The sequence below is a fragment of the Mytilus californianus genome, unplaced genomic scaffold (assembly GCF_021869535.1).
Source record: "Mytilus californianus isolate M0D057914Y unplaced genomic scaffold, xbMytCali1.0.p SCAF_1, whole genome shotgun sequence".
NCBI classification, from domain to species: Eukaryota; Metazoa; Mollusca; class Bivalvia; order Mytilida; family Mytilidae; genus Mytilus; species Mytilus californianus.
In genome coordinates this window covers 141,097,331-141,111,385 of record NW_026262581.1, presented here as the reverse complement: position 1 = coordinate 141,111,385, position 14,055 = coordinate 141,097,331, and the positions used below count along the sequence as shown (strand labels likewise).

At 32.7% G+C, this 14,055-nt stretch overlaps 1 protein-coding gene across 1 annotated transcript in view; it reads left to right on the top strand.

Moving 5' to 3' along the window:
- LOC127737558 (uncharacterized) overlaps window positions 1-12,492 on the top strand; it is an 80,836-nt gene extending 68,344 nt beyond the window's left edge. Inside the window, exons 4-7 of the mRNA XM_052248392.1 lie at window positions 3,304-3,454; window positions 4,373-4,674; window positions 9,050-9,222; window positions 10,447-12,492. Of these exons, the coding sequence (XP_052104352.1) occupies window positions 3,304-3,454; window positions 4,373-4,674; window positions 9,050-9,222; window positions 10,447-10,579 (759 nt within the window). The 3' untranslated portion in view covers window positions 10,580-12,492. The remainder of the gene's footprint in view (window positions 1-3,303; window positions 3,455-4,372; window positions 4,675-9,049; window positions 9,223-10,446) is intronic.
- The last annotated feature ends 1,563 nt before the right edge of the window (window positions 12,493-14,055 follow it).

The following is a 14,055-nucleotide window of genomic DNA, read 5'->3' as shown; positions in this document are numbered from 1 at the left end:
TACGAAGGATATCAATATAAGTAATGTTCGACCATTCTAACAACTTTTGAAGGCCATAGGACACAAAATCTCATGAAAATGTACATCTGAAGACCGTGATACAATTGCCACCTCTAAATAAAGTACTGGATTATTATTGATCGTCATTGTCTTTTCCTGAAGAATATTGATGCTGTTAAGTTTTAAATGTTCCCAGGTTCGACCAATATCGATGCAAATTCTCACTAAATACAATTCAAATGTGTAAACACACCTTTTTATCGAGTAGTGAGCTGTTATTTGGTATTAAGTTGAAAGTAAAATAAAGTAGTGGTCGATATTACTTAAAGTGATCCCCAACATTAGAAGACTACATTGATTTATAATTGTTTCTAAACACTCTTCAAATTGGTATTTTTATTCTCTTTTTCGTGTATTATGAGAGAGGGTTGACACCGAGGCTTTTGAACATGTAATTTACATTATTTCCAAATGACACGGAAACCTATTTGGAGATTGATTAGAACAAAAGTTGTTTCAGCAGGTTATTGATGACGTAGAACTCATCTCTTTTTATTCGTATTAGATTATTTAGATTACTTAGTACAGTTGAAATTACATCTATATTGAAGTTATTATATAATAAGATCACACCAACCTTCATTTCTATCATTGTATCACCGCTATATCTACATTGTATCACCGCTATATCTACATTGTATCAACACATCAACGCTAGTCTGGCGTACAACATGTTAGTCCCGGTTTCTATGTTGAGTTTATTTTTAACCACATCATATTGTTGTAGATCTATTGTATGATAATGTTGCAATATTCGGTTCTCCCCAATAAACTTTAAAATTGACATGTAGTCTTTTATAATACAACAATTCTCCCTTAATAAACTTTTCCTGAGCAAAAGACCTAGCCATTTCTGTAAAACAGGTGCTCTTGAGCAATAGTGAAGCCTCATATAAAATGAACAAAGAACATGTTTGGTATATACGACAATGAGACAAATCTCATATCATAACCCTAAAACACAACCTCAAAACACAATCCCAAACACCTGAATAACCTGACAAGCCACCAGAAGTTGCCAGCCAGTGGGTAACAGCCAAGTAGCAGAAACATTAAAGTCTGATACAAAATATCGTGCGTACTACGCATGAGATTCTCCGAGAACCTTTATCAAAATTAATTTCAAAAGAACATTGTGTAAGTGTTAAGGAAACAACACCACACAATATTAAAAAAATAGACGCAGAGATCAACATACGGGTTTCAATAATAGACAGATGTCTGTACCCAAGTGTTACGATCCAATCCCCTCCTCTCGGATCGTAACCATGGTCTGTACCATATGTCAACCTCTATATTATTCCCAGTATAGACTACAGCATATGAATTGACTGTCGATGCTCTGCCATTAAAGACAAAACGAAATGATATGATCACCCACTGACGAGTCTCTGCCATTAAAGACAAAACGAAATGATATGATCACCCAATGACGAGGCTCTGCCATTAAAGACAAAACTAAATGATATGATCACCCACTGACGAGGCTCTGCCATTAAAGACAAAACTAAATGATATGATCACCCACTGACGATGCTCTGCCATTAAAGACAAAACGAAATGATATGATCACCCACTGACGATGCTCTGCCATTAAAGACAAAACGAAATGATATGATCACCCACTAACGAGGCTCTGCCATTAAAGACAAAACTAAATGATATGATCACCCACTGACGAGGCTCTGCCATTAAAGACAAAACGAAATGATATGATCACCCACTGACGAGTCTCTGCTATTAAAGACAAAACGAAATGATATGATCACCCACTGACGAGGCTCTGTCATTAAAGACAAAACGAAATGATATGATCACCACGGACGAGGCTCTGCCATTAAAGACAAAACGAAATGATACGAACACCCACTGACGAGGATCTTGACTTTGCAAATTGTGTGAATATTTTGTAATGTCTTACATGTTTAACATGCTCCCTTTAATCTTTTATTCAAATTTTATTATGTCTTGCTGGAACTGTGTAGACAGTTTCTTTTTTTTTTATCGTACATGTCTCTACAAATTCCTAATACACCAATCAACAATGCAATGACTCTGCAATGTAAATATAGTTCGTTATTAATTTAATTATATTTTATCAAGCAAGGAAATTATTAAATCATCAATATAAATGGAATTTGTTATAATTGCTTTCTTTCAAGTAGATATTGAACTGTGCACGAAGTCAATTGTTCTAAACAGTTTCAAAAGTACATGTCAGTAACATTAACTATTCCATAAACTGGTACATCGATAATCAAGATCCGGTTTATGATAAATTCTTCTCTTCCTTGAATGTATCAGAATTCATTCCTGAAAACACATCCTGGACAACCTTTCTATAAATCATTAATACTGTAGTTCAAATATATGCAAACTACACAACAATTAATCTACCAGAATGTCCCGATAATCACAGAATGTCACGATATTCCATATTTCTATTGACACAATCTGCATTATATATTCAATATTACTGTTTCGTATGATATCATAATGTCCCCAAAGAAAAGTAAATGTCATTTAACCAAATCCAAATGTCTTTTATCAAATTTGAAAAATTTGATAAGTCTGTTATTGTACTCCAATCAAAACTAAGAATCTCATTAAGATACTGAACCAGAACTTTTAAGTTTAACATAGGCGGATCCAGGGGGGGGGGGGGGGGTGCTGGGGGGCCTGCCCCCCTTTTCGTGGGAAAAATTTGGTTGATTATATAGGGAATCACTGAAGCTTGACTGTAGCGGGCCCCCTCTTATGGCAGTCAGTGGGCCCCCTCCCTTATAAAAAGTTTTGGATCCGCCACTTTAAGTTTTTGACCGTACAAGATACTGAAAAGGTCAAGTACAATGAGAACTTAGGATCTAATTAATTTTTTTGATCGTATAAGATACTGAAAAGGTTGAATACAATCAGAACTTACGGTCTAATTTAAGTTTGTGACCTTGTAAGGTACTGAAAAGGTCGAGTGCAATCAGAACTTAAGGTTTGACCTACAAATGTAGTAAGATACTGAAACAGTGGATTATATAATCAGATAGGTCATATATATATAAATTTTGTCTATCCTTTTATCTTGTATATTTTATATATTAGATCCCAATTATTCCAATCTTTATTTGTTCGGCCCATTTTCACTATTCTTTTTTGTTTTTACCAATTATTATCTATTCTGTCAATTCCGTTGAGCTATACCCTCATCAATGCTGCACTCGCTAACAGTTTTGTGGATTTTTCTTTTAGAAAGCATTTGTGGAGAGTCTTCTTGATTTGTTCGAACAAGAAACAGAAGACATGATTGATGCTATAGAAGAAAGTCGGATGGAACTGAGGGGAACAATGTTGGATTTTGAGGACGAAACCGAACAACTCAGGGCAGAATCTAGAATGTTAGGTACGTGAAGAACCTTCGGAATCAAAAATAGACATACCGATTTTAAGTATGTTATCGATTATATCAACAGAAATTAAACCCGACTTTTTAGATACTCTTATTATAAAATTAATTCATATATATGTTAAGAATATTTAAGAAAACAAATAAATATAGATTCTACCACTGCATCGAGTGTGATACGATATTTATCCACTCGAGACAGTTAAATTTTCAAATTTAAAACGCGAGGCTCGCCGAGCGTTTTAAATATTTAGAATTTAACTGTCGAGAGTGGATAAATATCGTATTACACGAGATTTGGTGGTGGAATCTGTTTCTCTAATGATTTTCAAACAATATGCAGGCAAACTTATTCCTTCTTTTTGAATGATCTGCAAAAAAGATGTGTTCTTTCTATGTGACGTCATCAGGCATGGTCGCCTTTTTTCATGCCGTCACAATAGGAAATTCAGAGGAAAGCAAGAAAATTCGACGTCATAATCGGATTTTAACCAATGAAGAACTGAGATCAAACGAACCACACGTTGATTAAATTTCTTTTATACAATGGGTGCAGAAGACGAAGAATTAGAGAAAACAAATTACCAATTAAATATTCATTGTTAAGTTAGAAACTTTATGTATACCCTACATCTAATTGTTCATACACTGATGTTAAGCGGGGTTAAAGTGCTTTTCAATGAACAGCTCTCCGTTCGTTGTCCTAAGTATTGGCGCAACGAAAGCTTCAGCGTGAAATGCGAAATCAAAATCAGCTAAGAAAAAAGCAGTAGATAGAAAATTTTAGAACCATATTCACAGGTACTTGAAAAAGTACGTTTAGAAATATTAAAAGATGATATATAAGTTTTTATGTTGAAATAAAGCAAGATGATTAAATAATGTTTCCTCATCAGATGTTAATTCTTATTACAGAACAGCGACGTATGGACTATGAACGGAACTGTGTTAACAAGTATTTAGACGAGAAAGGAAGGAAGAGTAGGTCGTCCAGTTCACGTATATCATTTATAGACGAAAGATCAGATGAGAATAAAGCAAGTGTCAAAGACTATATGAGAAGGAAAGAACAAAGTAGACTTATGTTTAATGAATCAAGGAGTCCTTCATCACTCAGTGTACCATCTCTTGCACCTGTTGAAAGGCCCATCAGTGCTCAGACATCCAGAAGTTTACCTTCTCCCAGTCCTATAATGAGCAAAAAAGCTTTACAAGCGGTAATTATGCAATACATTCATTTCATATGACTTGATATTTTTGTGTGTGCTTTTATTACACTACAATTGAACAGTTCTTCCAAAGAAAGAAATGTGAATCCATATCACAATACACGGTTTTAACAAAATTGCCAAAATCCCTGGTGTGTACAAAACTTTTGAATTTATACGTTTCCCCTTAATGATAGAGATATCTGCCTTACAGTAAAAATAATCATTGAAAAAAGAAATTACATCATTACCTTCATCTCTACAAAAAAATTGGCCCTTTATATGATAATACATTTCAAAGCATAATCAATCTAAATGCTACATCTACATGGACTTAGTCGTGTATTGTATCAACTTGTACAGTCAAGGCCAACATCGTTTAAGTGATATACTTAACTGAAAAATAGTGCTGCTGTTTGTTTACTTATCAATCAATATCAGATCGATGAACAGGAAGAAAGCGACATTTTTTTTATATACTTCTTATTTGCTTAGAAATTCAATAGACATTCCTTTGTGGTGTATGGGGTGTGTTGACTTTAGAAAATTAGACGACGAACATGTAACAGTCAACTAAACCTTGAAAGTGACAAGTAATAAGTTTTTGAATTTTAAAAGTCGAATTTTGAGTATTAAGTTGAAATTTCGACTTTTGAAAAGTCGAAATTTTGAGTTTATAAAAGTCAAAATTTCTAGAAAAGTCGAAATTTTGAGTTTATAAAAGTCAAAATTTCTACTTTAAAAAGTCGAACTTTCAAGATTTTAAAATACAAAGTTTTAAGTTATTGTCAAACTTTTGAGATTAGAAAAGTTAAAATTTCGAGTTTAAGTCGAAATTTAAGATTTTCAATGTCAAAATTTCAATTTCGAAAAGAATGCCAAAGTCAATTTTATTTTCACTATGTCTCTTATACGTTTCCGTAACCTTGACAGTATACCTTTGTTAGATAAATCGACATAAAGAAAAAATGCTCGAACATGGTTCTAAATGAGAAACGTTCACGTTATATGCAGAGGGACTCGATAAGCAGATTAAAATTTGGTAATCAATGTTCGTCAATTTTTGTTCTCGTATTTCCTGTTTATTTGTATTACATTATTCACGTATTTAACATTGACATCATTATTTCTTTGTTTTCTAGCAATGTTCAGTTTACTATCCATATTCGTATACTGAATAGGATTTGTTAATTAACGAAATGAACATTTAAATAATGAAATTAATATATTAATAATAGATGTATTTCATATTGTTTAAATGACATTTTATTGCAGAAATAAGATCAGTTGAATATCAAAATAATCGCTTAAAGCTATGCTTAATGACACAAAATGTTATGAATAAGTTATAAGCAATATTAGAAAGTACTATATTTCTGATATTTTCCATATTGAGTTGCTAAGCATTACCCATGGTTACTGAAACAGATATCAATATGGATGATTCAACAATTTTCTTGCAAATTTGTATCCGCGAAGCATACATTTTCCCAAAAATGTGTATATATATATAAAAAAAAAGGAGATGTGGTATGATTGCCAACGAGTTGTCAACGAGTTAACCAAAGTTTAAACGAAGTGAATGTAAGCAGTTATAGGCTACCGTACGGACTTTAACAATGAGAAAAACCATTCCGTATAGTCAGTCGGCTATAAAAGGCCCCGACTTGAAAAATTTGAAACAATTCAATTGAGAAAACTAACGGCATAATTTACAACAAAACAATTTAGGAAAACAAATATGACAGACATGAACCAACGACAACCACTAAACTACAGGCTCCTGACTTGGGACATGCACATATAGAATGTGGCTGTGTTAAACTAGTTTGCTGGCGCCAAACCCTCCCCTTAACCTGGGACAGTGTATAACAATACAACATAAAAACAAACTATAAAAACAGTAGAAAAGGGCTTACAATTACCGAATTATAAATAAGTGAATAAAAAACATGCACCAAAAACCTTCGGGAGCTCATCCGGTGGCACCTGTCTTATTCTATTTAGCAGTAATTGAGAAGTGTTTCTTTAGACAATGCTAGGTGCTGACATGCTTTATAAAATAGAATTCTAGAATTAACCGTTGACAAAGGAGAAGATATGAAAAGAGTCTTGGCCTTGAAATTAAAAAAAAAATACCATTACTGAAATCTTTTACAATTATGTAAACTTTAATGATCAATCAACATGTTGAAATAATCTGGACAGTGTGTACAGAAAAGTCACTTGTGATCTCATATACATTTCAAAATAAACATATTTGACCTTAAATAGAATTTAACGCATAGATTTTGGAATAATAGAAATGAGTCATGGTTTTATTACAAACAATTACTTTAGGGAAAAAACATCGTGTAGATCTAATGCAAAGATGCAAGACAAAATTTGTTTTTGAATTTTGTCTTGCATACTGCATCATGGCTACACGAGTTATGTAGATTTAAAACACTTTTGGATATTCTAATGCAAGGTGCCAATAGAGTGGCCTTTTCATACCTTCTTCTTTAGAGAGATTGATAAGAAACTAAGGTTCCAACTCCTTCGGACAAAGTTGACCTTAGACTTATTTGGCTATTGCTTTTATGTCTCTTTTATTCACATTCCTTTTCACGTATTTATATGTACCTTTGGGTTTGTGCGATCCTGAGGAGGACCAATCTACAAAAGCGCCCGGACGCACCAAATGTATGGTCATTTACATTTGATTTAATCACAAAATACGACAATCATGAGTTTACAAGTAGCTGTTTACATGCTATATTTCACTGCATAATTCACTTATACAAGGAATACAGATATAATTAGGTCTGTCCCATGCCTAATACATAGAAGTGAACAGTGAGGGTGGTCGGTTAAGCGAATTGATAAAAGTATGACTCAATTTTATAAATAAACGAACTTGTTTTATGTAGTAATGTTACTGCAGGATTTATTTGAAATTAGTTCATATTACTTGCATTTTATAATCTCTCTGCTTTGCTGTCTAGTGACTTTATTGTTTTCTACTTCCACTTATTTATAAACGGACTAGAGAAATATATCCTCTTTTTTTCTAAAGCGGCGATATATAGTGATTAGGGAGTCGATCCGTTCTTCCTTTTGTCCAACTTTGTTTTATCCACTAATGCTCATAAACTGCTTGACAGACTTATGTGAAACTTTTACAGAATCTTATACACATAATTTAGTTTAATATCTACTATTCGTTTCTTCATCTGAATGATTTTTGGGGATTAGTTTTGGATTTGGTGGACTTTTTGTTAACATGTATGTCATTTGGTCTCTGGTGGAGTGTTGTCTTATTGGCAATCATACCACATCTTATTTTTATATTTGTCATATTTGTACTATAGTACACGTTTCGGGGGTACATCTTTTGTATCCGCCTACTAAACCTTTATTACAGTTGAAGTTTACCAGTCTGTACCATATAATGCTATTGTGCACCTGCTATTTTGTTTTTTTTTTTTATTCCGGATCATTTTTTGTTAGTTTACAAGGGGTTTGCATATCATTTTATTAGCTTTACGAACAATACCATATACTACAAATATTCGAGAGAAGAAGGTCAATTTAGATGTTTTACGTATCCATGTTTGCTATCACGTGACTTTTAAGTAAAATATTTTCCCAGCCTTATTCTAACATATTATGCATGTAAACATGTCACTAATGGGATTTTCTTTGATAACTTATTTAAGTATTATCTGTCCATTTAGTTCATCATAGAGGTTTTAACATTTCTATTTTTGTTTAGATTTAAATATCCTTTATTTGTGGAAATTCTATCATCATTTGCAGATAAGGCCAACGCACGTGAACTGCAAAAATACTTCTGTAATTAAAAGATATAATTTAAGACGTTTTTTCTACAGTAAGGACTTTTGACACGAAAACATCGCATGAATCTTACGTTTGAGTAACAGATCACCTTGATCAAAATAGTAAAACAATATCAAAATTAGCGATGACAGTTCTTTAATTCTCTGTGTTGAATTATTCACTGCGTTGGTAGATTATGGGCAATGAAGATCTCCAGAGGCGGGTACCCTGTCCCCCCTTAAATGGAGCTACATATATGGTTATTGCATAGAACTTTTACATGTTCCACTCCAAACGTTGCCTAGTTTGGGGGGGTACGGCGGGGGACGGACCCTTCCCCTTTTTCAAAATTCTGGATCCGCATCTGATCTCAGCATCTAGAAACGGTCCTCGTCTATTCACGATCTCGACATGTAGTAAAGGTTCACGTCTATTAATGAAGATCTTGACACGTAAGAATGGTCCACATCTATTAATGAAGATCTCGACGGGTTACTGCTTCCTTGACGTTTATACTTCATCTCTTTTTATTCGTAATATACAATAAAGCAATTTATTTTAGGAAACCGATGCCATTATGCAGAATCTGTCCACTGCTGATAATAAACTTGCGACTGAAAGATACAGACAAACAGAATTACTAGAGGAAAGAAAAGCCAGAAGGAAAGAAACACATAAGTCTAGGGAGGAACAAGCCCTGGAATTATTAGAGAAGGCTTTAATGATGGACAAACAGTAAGTAAAAGTGAACATAAGTTGGGGGATGTTATTCTTTCAATCAGTCCTCTAATAACACTGCTACAAATATCCATAGGTTGTATTTTAAACACGTATCTATTTATAAACCTTTTCTTTTGTAACATCAGTGTATAAGAAGGATAAATATATTTGTAAAATGTCTCAGAAATCAATTGTATTTTGAACTAAACATAAAACAAGTAAATTTCGACAAACCTCGTGGTTTAAGTGGTATCTTGTTTTAGAAATGATAATCTTTAAAAATTCCCGCTTGAAACCAGACCGGCTAATATATTGTTTATTTTAGAGAAACAGACCGTTTGTAAGAACTCTTGTTATACTGTTCTTAAAAACGAAATCAAAATATTTTCTTTTTCTTTTTCTGTAATCGATTGCCTTACCGAATTTGTAACACGACAGGTGCCACATGTGGGACATGATCTGCTTACCCTTCGGGTGCAACTGATATCACCTCTAGATTTCTGTGGGGTTCATGTTGCTTAGTCTTTAGTTTTTGATGTAGCATTTTGTAGACTTTTGTTTGTCCCCCTGTCGTTTTCGTTTTGTTCCATATATTTTTTTCGGTCTCTATTCGACATAGATGTGTTACGCCTCTTCCGCCTCTGTTTTTGGAGTTATGGTATTATGATCATTACATTTCTCGTTAGTCTCTTTCCCCTCTGTTTTTGGAGTTATGGTATTATGATCATTACATTTCCTGTTGGCCTCTTTCCCCTCTGTTTTTCTAGTTATGGTATTATGATCATTACATTTCCTGTTGGTCTCTTTCCCCTCTGTTTTTTGAGTAATGGTATCATGATCATTACATTTCCTGTTGGCCTTTTTCCCCTCTGTTTTTGGAGTTATGGTATTATGATCATTACATTTCCTGTTGGCCTTTTTCCCCTCTGTTTTTGGAGTTATGGTATTATGATCATTACATTTCCTGTTGGCCTCTTTCCCCTCTGTTTTTGGAGTTATGGTATTATGATCATTACATTTCCTGTTGGCCTCTTTCTCCTCTTTTTTATTGGAGTTATGGTATTATGATCATTTCATTTCATGTTGGCCTCTTTCCGCCTCTGTTTTTGGAGTTATGGTATTATGTTCATTACATTTCCTGTTTCTCTTGTAATTGCAATGAAATTTAATTGCATACATTTGACAATTTTATTTCTTTCATTATTCATGTTTCTCAACTTTAAAATTAAAATTTTGCAGACTGACAGCTAAAAAAGAGGCACAAGAAAAGAGACTGAAAGAAAGACTGGAAGAAATGAAAAGAAAGAAAGAAAGAACAATGTGTGAAAGTGTGGAACCTTCCGACAGATTGGAAGATTTCGAACGTTTTTGATAAATCAAAATATTTCATCACCTCATGACGTACTGTCAATACACAATTGACAGAGAATATGATAAAGGAGGATTTTTAATTGAGAAAGATATCTTCTAGACTACAGTACAGTACGATAGAGTATTTAGATGTATTTATGAAACAGTATTTAGTAGAAACATAGTTAATAAGATCATTCAACATAATGTTGTTAGCTGTCTACAACAAACTGTTTCATTATGAGAATATGAGTTGTATAAATATTAGATGTATCGTGTCCTCAAATTACCCTTTTCAACAATTTGGAATTGTAAAAATAAGGAAATATATACTATTTTGTATTTTGTATTATTCTGCTTTTTTGGGGTTTTATATTGAAACATAAATTGTAATTTGTTCTGTTCTATCAACTCAAAATTTGATATGATATTGTTTTATTATTGAGTTTCTGTGATAGATTTAATAAGAAAGTAAAATGTGATAATGACCCTTTAATTGACAATTGAAGACAAATTACGTAACATCAGTTCAATCATTAGAACTAGATTGATGAATCATTGTGCAACGTTTATATTTTTTCTTCACAATGAAACAATGGCACCTAACATATGAGCTGCGTCGGATAGAAATCGACCTTATGCACATTAATATCAATATATCTGTTAACCTATCTCGGGATGAAAAATCTCTACGGAAAGTCTGTTACTGTTTGAAAATTGAGTTGTTATAAGAACCCTACAAACCAGACTGACATTTATCTTTTATTTCGTTTTTGAATGTTCCATAATTAATCAAAGTCGTATACATGTACACGTATATGTGTACTTGCATAAGGTCGATTTCTATCCGACGCAGCTCATATATTCTATATTCTGTTTGTTGTAAGTATTATTCTCGCTACGATATAGACTTTTTGTGCCGAGGCGGCGTAAAGCATACACGAATCAGTCAATACTTGTGAAAGTCAACTGTGACTTTAAATATTTATGTATTTAACTTAAAGCAATTCGACTAAGATGTTTTTAAGTTTTCCTATATATTTCATAACTAACATATTCCATAGAGTAATAGACAATAAGGTAATAAAATATAAATAGAGTATAATATTGATTTACAATAATACAGAATATAGAAAAACGCATGCTCTGATAAAATGATTGATTTGAATGTTCCTAGCACACAACATGCGATGGTATGCACTGATAAAAATCAATACATCTTTATTTTTACAAAATTGATACTAGACTGGTTTAAAGATTGTTTTTAGTTTTTGTATCGGCTTAATTTACATAGAAATCTTCACTCATATATGCAATTCATTTTAGTACATTTCAAGAATTCACTTTAAATGAACAATTTGACAAAATTGACACTTTATTTAGTACAATTGTTAGAACCTATGTATTACGTACATATAATAGAAACTATGTATTACGTACATATAATAGAAACTATCTATTTAGTTCAAGTATTATAACTTTTATAATTCTATAAAGTTGTTACAACTTATCACTTATTTTGGTCTTGGCTTGACACGTTTCCTTTTTTTTTTTTTTTATCTGAAAGTACAATTGACGAGTGTTTCAAGTGCTCATGGGCAACTGAGTACGAACACGATACGGTATTAGCGATGTAAATTTGGCGAAAAAGTTTCGGCGTTTTATTTGATTTTGGCCACGTCTAGGCGATTCGGACACCTCAAGGCTGGGTTAGCACGTTTGAAATAGAGAATAAATTTGAGAGCTTTAGTATTTGAGCATCATTTCAATCATAAAGGTTGGAGAACACAAATAAAGAGAGTTATACATTTAGAGTTATTCCCCTTACGATGCATTACACAATTGTTACTATAGGTTGTGATTAAACTATATGGCAGGCCATATACTGTATGTAATAAATGTAAATGTTGTTCAAAATAAATCATTACTAGTATACTTCTTGAAACTTGATAATGTCTTCTATGAAACGTCCATAAGTATAATGGTAAAAAACATCATAGTATACCGACAAGCGTCTTCTACTATGCACATTGCAGCACTCGTTAAGCGTCTTCTTCTATGCACATTGCAGCATTCGTCAAGCGTCCTCTACTATGCACATTGCTGCACTCGTTAAGGTGTAATACCACCATTGATTTTCCCCTATTAGTCTTTGTTAAATTTGCACTTTTCAAAAAATTGTGCAGAATTTATCTTTGTTTCAAATAAAGAAATACTTGGCATGAGTAAAGTTTGATCCTGTCCAGTACTATAGAAAAACTTTCACATAACATTTCATTGCATATAAGAAAATAACCATCACTGGAAGTTAACCAATCAAATTTTCCCCCTTTTTTAACCTGTATACAAGCTTTAGTAACCATGTAACCTCAAGTTTCCAAAATATTTCATAGAAACCCCAAATAAAAAAATAATGGTGCTTTGAAATACCCAAGATATATGTTTATGACCCAGAAATGTTTTACTGCAATGAAATGTAGGATCAATTACCTACAACTGTCAAATTCAAGGGAATATTTTTTTTCGACCTATTTTCGTATGCAACCGGATGTGACGTACTATGATTTGGTGGTATTACACCTAAAGAAGACTTTTTTGTTAAATAAACTGAATGTGACTTTTTTCCTTTGTTATACTGGTTATTTCAAGAATTCCTGTCAAGTTTTGTCATAATCAGTTCAATAGTTTGGGAAAAATCTAGTATAATGTAAGGCGACATCTGCAGCGATTCGAGCTAAATTTCTTCGAAAAATCCAAACCAAGCCGCATCATGATAGAATATAGTGTGGACCAATAAATGATCAAATATTTATCTCATCTGCCTACAAACAGTTGGATATGATACAAAAGATGACTTTAGGATGATAAATACTACCAATGGACCTCTTTGTCTTCCTTATAAGGTCTCTTTTGGTCCATTTATACCTCTCATTTCCTCAAAATTTCTACTTTATAGGCCAATAAATAAAAATTTTGGGGTAACTTTCACTCATTTATGATAGAAATGTTATAATAAATGATAAATTGAAGTATTCAAGCTGAATGAACTATCCGTATAAAAGTTTACTGTCTCCAAGGAGGTTTCAATAAGTCCTTACGTAAAACTTAAATTTACGCCGCGTTCCAGAGAGGGACATAAAAAGCTTCTCTTTTGGTGAATAATTTGTTGTTACTGCTTTAAAAATAATTTCATTTACTTAAAACTATATATTTATTAAAGTATTTCTTAGGAAAAATTTTCTAGTATAGCAGAATATAAGAAAAAAGGAGAAAAAGCTCCCCAAAACTCTAAGTATGGCTTATTCTGTCAACTAATATTCATGGTAAAGTCCTATTTCAAGGAAATTTTCTCATAAAATGTGTTTTGGAGACTCAATCCACTCAGAATATTTCATTATTAGTAATATTTCACTTAAATAGCAAGAAATTTTAACACATGAGAGTACTCACAAGGTCAAATGTGCATGTACAGCTTCCCATATTAGGTGTAATACCACC